This window comes from Notechis scutatus, chromosome Z (assembly GCF_049901735.1).
Source record: "Notechis scutatus isolate UNSWTSFEM ecotype Mainland chromosome Z, rNotScu1.2, whole genome shotgun sequence".
NCBI lineage: Eukaryota > Metazoa > Chordata > Lepidosauria > Squamata > Elapidae > Notechis > Notechis scutatus.
Genome location: NC_142025.1, coordinates 112447648 through 112461145, shown reverse-complemented (window position 1 = coordinate 112461145; position 13498 = coordinate 112447648). Strand labels below are relative to the sequence as shown.

The 13498-nt window shown below is 36.9% G+C and overlaps 1 protein-coding gene across 1 annotated transcript; it reads left to right on the top strand.

The window, feature by feature from the left end:
* Window positions 1–5621: 5621 nt before the first annotated feature.
* LOC148129125 (olfactory receptor 6X1-like) lies at window positions 5622–6551 on the top strand. Its single transcript, XM_087947366.1, has one exon. It carries the CDS (start codon window positions 5622–5624, stop codon window positions 6549–6551), a length of 930 nt encoding a protein of 309 aa, XP_087803492.1.
* Window positions 6552–13498: the final 6947 nt, after the last annotated feature.

The window sequence follows — 13498 nt, the reverse complement described above, 5'->3', positions numbered from 1 at the left end:
GGATTTAAAGGGGAATTAGTTAAATGATATATAAGCTATAGGGGTGGCACACTCTAATTGGCAACTTTAGCGTGGGAAAACTTTTTTTTTGAAATGTTCAAATTAGATGGAATTTTGGAAATGATGAAATAAGAATATGCGATGAAATTGCAAACCTGACACATAAAATCATAAAGTATAATGAATATGAAGATATGAGAGTTATTTAAAGTTAAAGGAAATAGGTTAAGAAATGAATTGAAAAATTTATAAAATAGGCTGGAGGAAAGTATTTAAGAAAAATAATAGAAAATATGTAAAGTAATGATAGGATATGAAATTAAAAGTGAAAGATGAAAATGTGAATCAAAATCATGTTTGTATGGAAATGTAAAAACCTGGAATCATGCTGTTCACTAAAAAAAGATATTTTTAAAATGTGGAAAACTGAATAAAATTTTATTTAAAAAATAATATATTGGGAATTATGCTATATAATAAGCAAAGACTATATAAAGTAGTGATAAGATAAGAAACTGAAGATAAAAGATGAATATCTAACTGAAGTTATATCTGTGTAGAGATGTCAAAACCTGGAACCATGCTGTTCACTAAAAAAGATATTCTATTTTTATTTTTGTTTTGTGAAAACCCAAATAAAATTGTTTTTTAAAGAAAAGAATTAGGAACTCTGAGTAAATTCCTCTTTTCTATCTACTTTTGACTAGGATGTGTCAAGGCAGACTGAACAGTTCCCATCATTTTGCACAGATCACTGCCTTCCATGCAATTTAATTTAGTGTCTGAAAAATAACATGAACCCTGTGACTAAAAGAGTTTGAATATATTTTTTTCTTCCTCACTTCCTTCTAGTATAACTTGGATGAGAGCAATCACATTTAAGATGACAGTATTGGGGTAGATTAACAGCAATAGCTCTTAAACTTATACACCACTTTAGAATCCATTACAGCCCTCTCTAAGTGGTTTACTGAGTTAGCAAATTGCCCCCAACAATTTGGGTCCTTATTTTATCCAGCACAGAAAAATGGAAGAATGAGTCAACCTTGAGCCTGGTGATATTTCAACTGCCAAATTGCAGGCAGATGGCTGTCAGCAGAAGTAGCCTGCAGTATTGCATTCTAACCACTTTGCCACTGCAGCTCATATACCAATTTACAGTACTTTACAACCCTCTCTAAATGGTTTACAGAGTCAGCTAGTTTTCCCCAACAATATGGGTCATCGTTTTTCCAACCTCAGAAGGATGGAAGGTGGAGTCAACTTTGAGACAATCAAGATCGAACTACTGGCAGTGGGCAGAATTAATCTGCAATACTGCATTCTAACCACTGCGCCACCAAGGCATTGATTTTGCAAAGGATTTGAACACATTGTAAGTAGGAAAACAAAGTCCAAATACTGGTGATTGGCTTTTCCATGTGTAATAGAGAGGGGCCACCCTTGTTCTTTTGCCCAGGATCTACTTTAAGTAGCCTTACTGGTGGTGAGGACTATATTTCTTCAAGTTTTATTTTGTGTCCTTCCATAGTCTTGGCTTACCACCAACCAACTTCCCCAGATCACCTCCAAAGAGTTGCCTAACTGATTCATCTACTTCCATTCCCATAGGATAATCTTTGGCTCCGTTTGGGATGATGTAGTAAGTTATTCTTGCCAGTATCATTATGATTTTTTTTTAAAAAAATCATCACATAGATTCATTAATGAATCACACTCAGAAAGAATATCATAGACCTTTGTTTTTTTCAGTCTGATTCATCTGCTTTACTCTGTTTGGTTTCTTCATCACCATCAGCAACTAATCAGCATGGAAATTATTCTATAGATGATTTTTTGGGGGTTTTATAGGTATGTCATGGCCAAATTATATGCTACATTGTTTTAAAGCTTTCAAAAAGAAAGAAAAGAGATTAATCACTTGTGTTTTTTCCTAACGATATTGCCAAGTTTTATTATGTATAGATGGTATGGATGTATAAGAGTGTATCTCATATTATAGCTGTATAAATTTATTAGACTTAGAGTGTCTCTTAGTTGAATTCATCTACATTCAAAGATCTTCACATTATTTTTTTCCCCACAGTCTCCAGTGCATCTGTAGCTTCCAATTTCTGGAAAAAGAGATCTCACTAAAACTTACCAATAGATGAATGTTTATATACTTGAAAGAATATTTAATATTCTACCAATGAAGAATAATAATATTAGCTCAAGTAGTTGAAATGAGAGGTCCTTGGTACTCTCTGAGCTTGCTTGTTTTTAATTCAGTCTGATGAAGTTATCTAGTTTGGCAATGAAACATCTGCAAAAAAAACCAAGCAAGTTCAGAGAGCACCAAGGACTCCTCAATTAATATTCTTTCTGTAAGAAAAAATGGTTAAACAAGAAAGGGAGGAGAAGAAAAAAGGAATCAGAAATCAGGAAAATAAATCACACCACTCAAAAATGTATTAGGATGTAAGTCCAACCTTGTTCTCTGTTATCTTGTCCGTCCTCTGAATTGATAAAGCTGATTTGTAACATATAAAACTCATCCCAACTCTAAAAGGGCAGTGTAAATACTTATATCACCATGATGTAAAAAAAATGTTGAGACTCTAGAAATAGTACAAAGAAGATCAACAAAGATTATTAGGGGACTAAAGACTAAAACATATAAAGAATAGTTTCTGGAATTGGGTATGTCTAGTTTGATTAAAAGAAAAGCTAGGGGTGATGTGACATAGTATTCTAATATCTGAAGGGTTGCCACAAAGAAGAGGAAGTCAACCTATTCTCCAAAGTACCTGAAGGCAACAGAAGAAGCAATGGATGGAAACTAATCAACAAGAGAAGTAAATTAATCAACAAGAGAAGTACGTATGAAGAATAGTTACAGGAACTGGGCATGGCTAGTCTAGTGAAGAGAAGGACCAGGGGAGACACGATAGCAATCTTCCAATATTTGAGAGGCTGCCACAGAGAGGAAGGGGGCAAACTATTTTCTAAAGTACCTATAGGCCAGACAAGGCATAATAGATATAAACTGAACAAGGAGAGATTTAACCTGGAAATAAGGAGAAACTTTCTGACAGTGAGAACAATCACCAATGAAACAACTTGCCCTTGGAAATTATGGGCGCGCCATCACTTGAGACCTTCAAGAAGAAAAACTCTATGCTGTACATGAACTACTAATTGGCAGGAGGGAAATCATTACATCACTTGTGCTATCTATCCCTGAGGAAGTATAAGGAAATCATATGAGGGGAAAAAATCTTTCAACTCTTCACTGTTACTGAACAGAGTCAGGGGTGGGATTCTACCAGTTCACACCTATTCACAAGAACCGGTTGTTAACATTCTAAGCAGTTCGGAGAACCGGTTGTTAGAAGAAATTACTGGCCTAATCCTGTAAGGAAGGCAGGAAGGAAACATTGTGGTGTTTGTTACAGAAACTGCCTCTCCATTAACTCTTATTACATTCTTGGCAGGACTAGACTTCCTGTCTCAGGAACTTCTGTGAAGTTTTTTCCCCCTCCTTTGCTGGTACTTTGCTTGTGTGTAGTGACCATTCAAAGTTACAATGGCACTGAAAAAAGTGACAAAAGCATTTTTCACACAACTGTTGCAGCATCCCCACAGTCATGAGAGGCCAGGTGAGGAGATGCGTGATATTGAGTTGGCTACACCCAGCCAATAACATGAGCACCAAGCCATGCCTACCACTTAGGCCACTCCCACAGAACTAGTTAATAAAAATTTGAATCCCATCCCTGAACAGAGTTATATGTAGAATCATTCTTCTCAAAACCTATCTCCAGAACACCTGGTGCTTGCTACAAGGTAAGAAAGAAGATTCTATATTTGGTGTGGATTGTAAGGTCTTTCACAGTTATGGTAATTTGGAGGTTGGGTGAAATCATTTTCAGGTTCAAATGGACCCTTAGCGATAGCTGTAAGATCTATTGAGAGAGCGAAGCATGCTCTCATAGAACTGATAGTAAAAAAAGTTTTAATCGCACCACTGGCTGTAGATGTTCAAAGAGTGAATAGAAAAATTAAGATTAAGGTCAGGTAGGAAAATGGTCGGGATGTGTACTTCCATGAAATAATTGGTTGCAAGCTTTCTCACCCAGCTTTGAAGTCTTTTCACTAATTAAAAAACAAAAGAGTACCATCCTTACCTTGGAGTAACTGATCAAAGAGGGCTAAAAACAGAACAGAATAGAATAGAATTCTTTATTGGCCAAGTGTGATTGGACACAAGAAATTTGTCTTCAATGCATAAGCTCTCAGTGTACATAAAAATACATTCATCAAGAATCATAAGATACAACACTTAGTGATAGTCATAGGATATCAAATAAGCATTCAAAATTATACTAGGAAACTAAATAAAACAAAACAAATCATAAAGTTACTAGCAACAAGGTTATAGTCATAAGTAAAAAAGGAGATAGGTAATAGGAAGGATAGGAAGAATAATAGTAATACAATCTTAGTAAATAGTTTGACAGTGTTGTGAGAATTAGTTGTTTAGCTGAGTGATGGCATGCAGGAAAAAACTATCCTTGTGTCTAATTGTTCTGGTGTGCATTGTTATACTAATATTGTTTTGAGGGTAGTAGTTGAAACAGTTTATGTCCGTGATGTGAGGGGTCTGTATATTTTCACAACCCTCTTTTTGACTCATGCAGTACACAGGTCCTCAATGGAAGGCAGGTAGTTAGCAATTGTTTTTTCTGCAGTTCTAATTATCTGTTGAAGTCCTTGTCTGTCGTGTATGGTTGCAGAGCCAAACCAGACAGTTATAGATGCAGATGACAAACTCAATAATTCCTCTGTAGAATAATTGAAAAACAAATTATCTTGGAGTAACTAATCAGAGAGGGCAAAAAACAGATACCAATTCCAGATATGCAAATTATGAAATACAATTCTTTTGCATTAGAATAAGAGAGAAATTCTTTCAAATTGCAACTGCTTCCTATCTAGAAATATTCCTCACTACTCTTACATCTTTTAATGTAAATTAATTCTGTGTGTGAATGTGTGTGAGTGTGTGTGTGTGTGTGTGTGTGTGTGTGTGTAGAGGTGTGAAGTTGCATGAATAGACAGTACATTTTTAATCACTTTGGGAAAGCACCTGATAATATTAAACACCTCATGAAGTTATGAAAGTGTTTGCCTGCAAAGTTTAATACTCTCAATTTAAAAAAGTCAACATTATAGGCTCTTCAAAAACATTAAATTAGAGAAAGAAGATTGTGTCATTTTTCTTTTTTCCCATATTAGATTTCAGAAAAAATAAAGCATACTCTGAAATGCTTTATAGTAGCATGCAATACTCAATGAGGAAAAAGGGTGCTGACATTTTATGAGGAAGAAATTAATTTCTTGCCTCTCCTCACACCCTGAATCAAATAGCCACTGATTCTGAGAGTCATGGTGACATTTCCAAATCTACTAATTAATCAACAGTTGTACGAGTAAAAAATATGAAACGGTTCAGTAACCCTGCACAGTAATTCACTTCAGCCATTTATGTGATTATCAATCCTATTATATACCGTCTTACACCACAAATGATAATGTTTCCATAAATTATTGTATCATTTTAGAAAAAGAAGAAGGGGATGTCAAATGCTACATTTTTCAATGAATTTATTCTTCTGGGATTTTCAGAATTCCATGAACTGGACCTGGGATTTTATATACTTCTGCTTCTGATGTACCTTCTGTCACTTCTAGGACATTCCTTAATCATCATAGTGGTTTCCATAGAACCTAAGCTCCATACTCCAATGTATTTCTTTCTCCTCAACTTCTCCATCGCTGAGATTTCTTCCACAACATCAGAGATACCAAAGATGTTGGTCAATAGCTTCTCAGGGAAAAACACCATCTGCTTTGCGTGTTGCATGGCCCAAGGTTTCGTGGTCTTCACAATGGGAGCTGTGGAGTTCATCACCCTCACGATCATGTCTTTTGACCGCTATGTGGCCATCTGCAAACCTTTGCATTATCAAACCATTATGACTAGTGGACTCTGTATCAAACTGTCTTTGCTGGCATGGATTGGTGGGTTTGGACTCATATTTCCTCAGTCGGTCGTGGTGTGGACGTACCCCTATTGTGCGCATAATCTCATTGATCATTTCTTTTGTGACGTTGGTCCAGTTTTGCAGTTGGCTTGTGCTGATACAATAGTGATTGAAGTAATAGGATTTGTTTATGGTGCTGTTATAATGTGGGGTTCCTTTGGGTTCTCTCTGATTTCATATATGCACATTATAAACACCATACTTCAGATCCCTTCTGCCATCGGGAGGTCCAAAGCTTTTTTCACTTGTGCTTCCCATCTCATTGTTGTAACCATTTTCTATACAGCAGATATGATTATGTACTTGAAACCTTCAACGCATGGTGACACCCGACTCAATAAGGCAATCTCTCTTGTGCGCACCAGTTTCATACCCATGTTAAACCCTTTCATCTACACAATACGGAACAGTGAATTCAGAACTGCTTTGTGGAAAGCAGTAACCAAAAAGATGAGTTTCTAACATGGTGCATGGTGCACCTATATCTAGGTGTTTCCATTATCTCTTCTTCTGAAAGAGAACTATGGAGTCCTTGGTGCTCTCTGATTGTGATTGCTTTCTTGCAGACATTTCATTACCCAAATAGGTAACATAATCAGTACTGCTGTCCCTGATGTTGTTACCTAATTGGGTAATAAAATGTCTGCAAGAAAACAGCCAAACTCAGAGGAAACCAAGGACCTCACAGCTCAACCCTTAGCTACAAATATTATCTTCTGTTGAAAGAGAAAATATTTTATTATTATTATTATACACAAAAAACATCAGTGCACACAGCAAACGAGATAACTATGCTGGATTTCATATCACAAATCATTAATCGAACACTTCCCAAGCATTTAGGACTGTGTGATGTATCGGCAGATTATGCGAGCAGATTCCAGTAAGGTGGCCTTCTGCAGTTGACCAATGGTGATTTTGTCAGCGCCAATTGTTTTTGAGTGCTTGCCTAGGTCTTTAGGCACAGCACCAAGTCTGCTGAGTACCACTGGAACCACCTGCACTGGTTTATGCCAGAGTCTCTGCAGTTCGATTTTCAAGTCCTGATATCTGGTGATTTTTTTTCAAGTTGTTTCTTTTCGATTCTGCTGTCACCAGGTATGGCAATGTCAATGATCCACACTTTTTTCTTCTCCACAATCATGATATCTGGGGTATTGTGTTCCAAAACTTTATCAGTCTGCATTCGGAAGTCCCGCAGTTGTATTGTTGTTGTTGTTGTTGTTGTTGTTGTTGTTATTATTATTATTATTATTATTATTATTATTATTATTATTATTATTCAATTTCCTTTGTTTTACATATAAAATTTCCATATCCACAATGGCAGTGTACTGTCTGGGTACAATCTCTTTTAAATACAGGTAATAAACTTAATACATACAATAGTTGTAACCATTATTCTCAAAATCTATTCATCATGATCTTCACTTATCCTTGCTAAATATTTTCTGTTATTTAATTAAATAGTCTGTTCAGTTTTGTGTATAATTAGTTAATGATATCAAACCTTATAAACATCACATTTATAATCATTATCCTCCAAGTCTATTATATTTACTTATCCTAATTATTCAATATTCATTATTTAATTACACACTTACTTCATTTTTATTTACTTATCTTCCTTGATTTTGAATTTCTAACTTCTGCTTCTATTTTCTAACCATTGATAGAATAATTCCCAAGTTAAAAAATATTCTGTTTCTTCCTTATCCTTAAACTTCAATGTTAATTTATCCATTTCAGCACATTCTGCTGGGATATCTTTCAATAGTTGCACATCCATCTGGAAAACTCCAAAATTGCATATGAAACTATGAATTCTTTAAAATATTTCATGGCTCTTGCGAAGTCTTTGTCCATTTGACAATGTCTAGCTTGGACACTAAGAAATAAAACAGCTCAAAACAGTTTATGTACATTGAAGCATTTTTCACATCCCTGATCACATTGCTATGGAGGAAAGTGGTGCTATGATTTAATGAAAGAAATGTACAAAGCTCTGTTTAGCTTATGGTGTGGGAGAACTTTTAAATATTAACAATGTCCTAAGAATTCAAAGCTGAATATCAAACAGGACTACATGTTCAATTACTTTTCTATTTAGTATAGAAAAGCTAAGTAGCATTAACAGAGCTTAAATCACAATTCTATTTGCTTCAAATTTCCTCCCCTCCCCTCTCCTCCTCCTCCTCCTCCCACTTGTTCAAAGCAAATTTATTTATTTAATTAATTTATTTATTTCTCTTATTTTGACCCCCAAATTAAAAATCAACTTATGGTCATTTCATTGATACATCATCTGTAGTAACAATGTGGAACAGCAACTTCTACTTCTTTCTTCTTCTTCTTCTTCTTCTTCTTCTTCTTCTTCTTCTTCTTCTTCTTCTTCTTCTTCTTCTTCTTCTTCTTCTTCTTCTTCTTCTTCTTCTTCTTCTTCTTCTTCTTCTTCTTCTTCTCCTCCTCCTCCTCCTCCTCCTCCTCCTCCTCCTCCTCCTCCTCCTCCTCCTCCTCCTCCTCCTCCTCCTCCTCCTTCTCCCACTTGTCCAAAACAAATTTCTTTCTTCCTCTTCTTTTGAGAAGTCGTCAAACCTAATATCAGCTATTGGCTTCTAATTATGTTTGGAGTAGCCCTCACAATTCCTAGATGTAGGATATAGAAATCAATGATTCCATGAATAGTTAATATAAATGTAGATTTTTTTTCAGGTTTTATCAATAATATATTGGGATTCATGTTACCATTTTAAGATACAGGTGGTCCTCAGCTTACAACTATTCATTTAGCAACTATCCAAAGTTACAACAGCAATGAAACATAAGTAATATATAAGAAGATGAATGATCATGCTCTCAGTCTGACTTCAAGAGAATACATTTCTTCAAAAATGAGGAACTCTGAGTAAATTCTCCTTTTCTATCTACTTTTGACTAGGATGTGTCAAGGCAGACTGAACAGTTCCCATCATTTTGCACAGATTACTGCCTTCCATGCAATTTAATTTATTGTCTGAAAAATAACATGGACCCTGTGACTAAAAGAGTTTGAAGATATTTTTTCTTCCTCACTTCCTTCTAGCATAACTTGGATGAAAACAATCACATTTAAGATGACAGTATTGAGATAGAGTAACAGCAATAGCTCTTAGATTTGTAAACCACTTTAGAGTGCTTTACAGCCCTCTCTAAGGGGTTTACTGAGTCAGCATTTTGCCCCCAACAATTTGGGTCCTTATTTTACCCACCACAGAAGGATGGAAGGCTGAGCCAACCTTGAGCCTGGTGATATTTGAGCTGCCAAATTGCAGGCAGCTGGCTGTCAGCAGAAGTAGCCTGCAGTCAGGGGTGGGATTCAAATGTCTTAACAATGGTTAAGTGGGTGTGGCGTAATTTGTGGGTTTGGCTTGGTAGACATGTGACTGGGTGGGAATGGCTTGCTGACTGCGTGTGGGTTGGTGGTCACATGACTGGCTGGACGTGGCTTGTATGTAAATATTTATGTGAATATTGAATTTTTTATTTAAAAAAAGCAACTTTTACCCAAAATCAGGCAAAGCAGGCAGGCAGATTGAGTCGCTCATGAAATCACAGATTCACTTAGAGATCTACCTTTCTGCAATCTATCGCCTGGGTCTGTTACATAAAATTTGCTAGCAAGCAAACTCACAAAATTAACTCACAACACACCATGTATATAAATGTTGATTTTTTTTTATAAAAAGAGCAACTTTTACCCAAAATCAGGCAAAGCAAACAGTTAGATTGAGTTGCTCACAGAATCACAGATTCACTTAGAGATTTGTGACTTCAATCTACCTCATATAGATTGGACCCTAAACAAATGTACATCCGAACCCATATATGCAACTCTGTGCAATGCCGTTACTACACTGGGACTGGATCAATTAGTAACTAACAACACTAGACTCGACTTCATCTTCTGCAACAGCTCAAACTCAATATATGGCCTTCAAATACAAGAACACTTTTCAAACAGTGACCACAGTATGATTGACTTTTGTCTCAATTTACGCCCTCACAAAGAAGATCATAATGATGGATCTCCAAAATACAATTTAAAAAAAGCCAACTGATCTCATAAATGCCAACCTATCATCGCTTGATTGGCATATTCTGTTCTCTAACTGTAATACTACAGAAGACCATTATAATGCATTCTTACTTGAACTTGAAAGAGTAATTAAACTATATGTATCATTAGTAACCCCTAAAAAAGAACAAATTACCCATAATAATAAGGAAACTTCAATAAAAAAGCACTATGGTGTAAAAACAAAACTAGGTATGTAGCAAACTTTAAAAACTAATACAACACCTTATGCCAACAGGTAAAGGCAGAATGCACAAATTATTACTGCAAGCAGTAGGAAAACATACTATGTACAAAATCTAACCGCACCTTCTACAATTTTGTAAACACCAAACTTAAAGGCTCTAGAACCATCCCACCTTAAAAATGGGAAAGAATGCAGTGATGAAGCCGTTAAGGCCAACCTCTTCAACACATTCTTCAGTTCAGTCTTTGTAAACAGCAATGTCTCATGCCCCACATTTCCTAGTCGTACCACAACTAACTGCAATGATCTACTACATATTGACTTTACAGAATATAATGCAGAAAAGGCATTATGAAACCAAAACCATCCCTACCTATTGACCCCTATGGATTATGTGCATATTTCTTTAAAAAGCTCTCCTCTGCCATAGCAAAACCCCTAAGCATTATATATGAGATATCATTCAGAACCAGTTCCTTACTGAACCTATGGTCCTTAGCTATGGTCATCCCTATCTTCAAAAAAGGTGACCCCCAGCCTGGTTGAAAACTACAGTCCAATCTCATTGTGTTGTGTCATGTGCAAAGTCATGGAATCAATCATTAACCAATTCATCACCTTCCACTTAGAGTCAAACAACCTACTCTCCCAAAAACAATTTGGTTTCAGGAAAAAAATTATCCTGCAAGCTACAACTCCTACAGTGCAAAAACATATGGATTACTCTACTTGACCAGGGTAAAGCAATAGACACAATTTACATAGACTTTTGCAAAGCCTTTGATTCAGTGGTACATGACAAACTACTTTTAAAATTAAACTCTTACGGCATTTCCAGATCCTTTCATAAATGGATTACTGCATTCCTGTCAAACAGGCAACAAACAGTAAAAATAGGAGCACTATATCAAACCCTGCTTCAGTTAATAGTGATGTCCCCCAAGGCAGTGTTCTAGGACCCACACTCTTTATACTCTATATAAATGACCTTTGCAATCACCTGATAAGCAACTGTGTCCTTTTTGCAGATGATCTAAAATTATTCAACACCACCGACAATGCTACTGTTCTTCAAAGTGACCATGATTATGTGTCTGAATGGTCAAACAATTGGCAACTCCAAATTTCGACCAACAAATGCTCTGTCCTACACATTGGTAAAAAAAATCAGCACACCAAATACAAACTAGGTGGATATGACCTCGTTGATGATTCTCACTCTGTCAAGGATCTTGGAGTTTTCATATCAAATGACCTAAGTGCCAGAGCTCACTGTAACAGCATTGCCAAAAAGGCATTAAGAGTTGTAAATCTAATCATATGAAGCTTCTCCTCTGGAAATATTGAATTGCTAACTAGGGCATTCAAAACCTTTGCTAGAGCAATACTTGAATATAGCTCATCTGTCTGGAATCCACAGTGTATATCAGACATTAATACAATTGAGCAAGTGCAGAAGTATTTCACGAGAAGAGTACTACGCTCCTCTGCTCACAACAGAATACCCTACATCACCAGGCTTGAAATTTTGGGCTCGGGCAACCTAGAACTATGCTGCCTATGGTTGGACTTAAGCGTAGTACATAAAATTATCTGCTACAATGTCTACTTCAGCTTCAACTGCAACAATACAAGAGCACACAATAGATACAAACTCAATGTTAACCGCTCCAAACATGATTGCAGAAAGTACAACTTCAGCAACAGAGTGGTCAGTGCCTGGAATGCACTACCTGACACTGTTGTTACATCCTCTAACTCCCACTCCTTTAACCAGGGGTGGGTTTCTACTGGTTCTGTCCACCTCTGTAGAACCAGTAGCTCTGAAGAGCAACAGACATAGAACCGGTTCTATGTCTGCTGATGTTTTTGCCCACCCACCCACCCAGACTCTTACCTGACCCTTATTTCCTGATTTTTTCAACTTCAGCTGCCGTGCGAGGCACAGCTGCAGTTAAAAAAGCAGGAAAAGGGGGCTTTTTTAAAGGCTGTTTCTCTGCATGCAACATGCTGATGACAATTTACAGGCACACAGCTGGCAGAGTACAGGGAAGCACATCGTAAATCACCGAACCTCGTAAATAACCGAACTGGTAGTTAACCCTGTCGGATCCCACCCCTGCCTTTAACCTCAACCTATCCACTATTGACTTCACCCCAGGGATGAGATACGACAGGGTTAACAACCGGTTCGGGATTTATGAGCTTCCCTGCTCGCTGTGAGCTGTGCGCCTGTCAATCGTCATTAGCACGTCTGCTGAGAAGGAGCCTTTGAAACAGCCCTCTGTTCTTGTTTTTTTAACTGCAGCTGTGGCTTGTTCGGCAGCTGAAGTTGAAAAATCAGGAAATAAAGATCAGGTACAGCCTGGGTGGGTGGGTAGGCAAAAACATCAGCAGACATAGAACCGGTTCTATGTCTGTGGCTCTTCAGAGCTACCGGTTCTACAGATGCGGACAGAACTGGTAGAAATTCACCCCTACCTCACCCCATTCCTAAGAGGTCTGTAAGGGATGTGTATAAGTGCATAATTGTGCCTACCGTCCCTGTCCTATTCTTCCCATTTATTCATACCTATTTCCTGTATTCTTAATCATGTTTATACTTATACCTGTTATCTTGTAAGCGATTGACAAATAAAATAAATAAATCAAATAAATCTACCTTTCTGCAATCTATTGACTGAGTCTGTCATATAAAATTTGCTTGCAAGCAAACTCACAAAATCAACTCACAACACACCATGTATGTAAATATTGAAATTTATCTTTTAAAAAGGAGCAACTTTTAACCAAAATCAGGCAAAGCAGGCAGACAGATTGACTTGCTCATAGGATCACAGATTCACTTAGAGATCTATGATTCTGCAATCTACTACCTGAATCTTCACTGAAATATAGAAGCTTCAGTCCTAAGGAAAGTTCAGCCCTGTTTTTAGATTAGCTAGAAAGCAAGAAATACAATGATTTCCTGCTTTGTAGCTAATCTAAATCTCCTGGAACAGCAGAACAGCTGGTGGTCAGGAAGAAAAAAAGGAAAAATAGCAACTTAGCAGGCAAATTTGCCAGGTAAGGAGTGAGTAGGCGGGGCGAGGAGGAGCAGGTGCACGG

What these genes read in the sequence shown, in the direction of transcription:
- LOC148129125 (XM_087947366.1), top strand. Translation starts at nt 5,622, where the DNA reads ATGTCAAATGCTACATTTTTCAATGAATTTATTCTTCTGGGATTTTCA.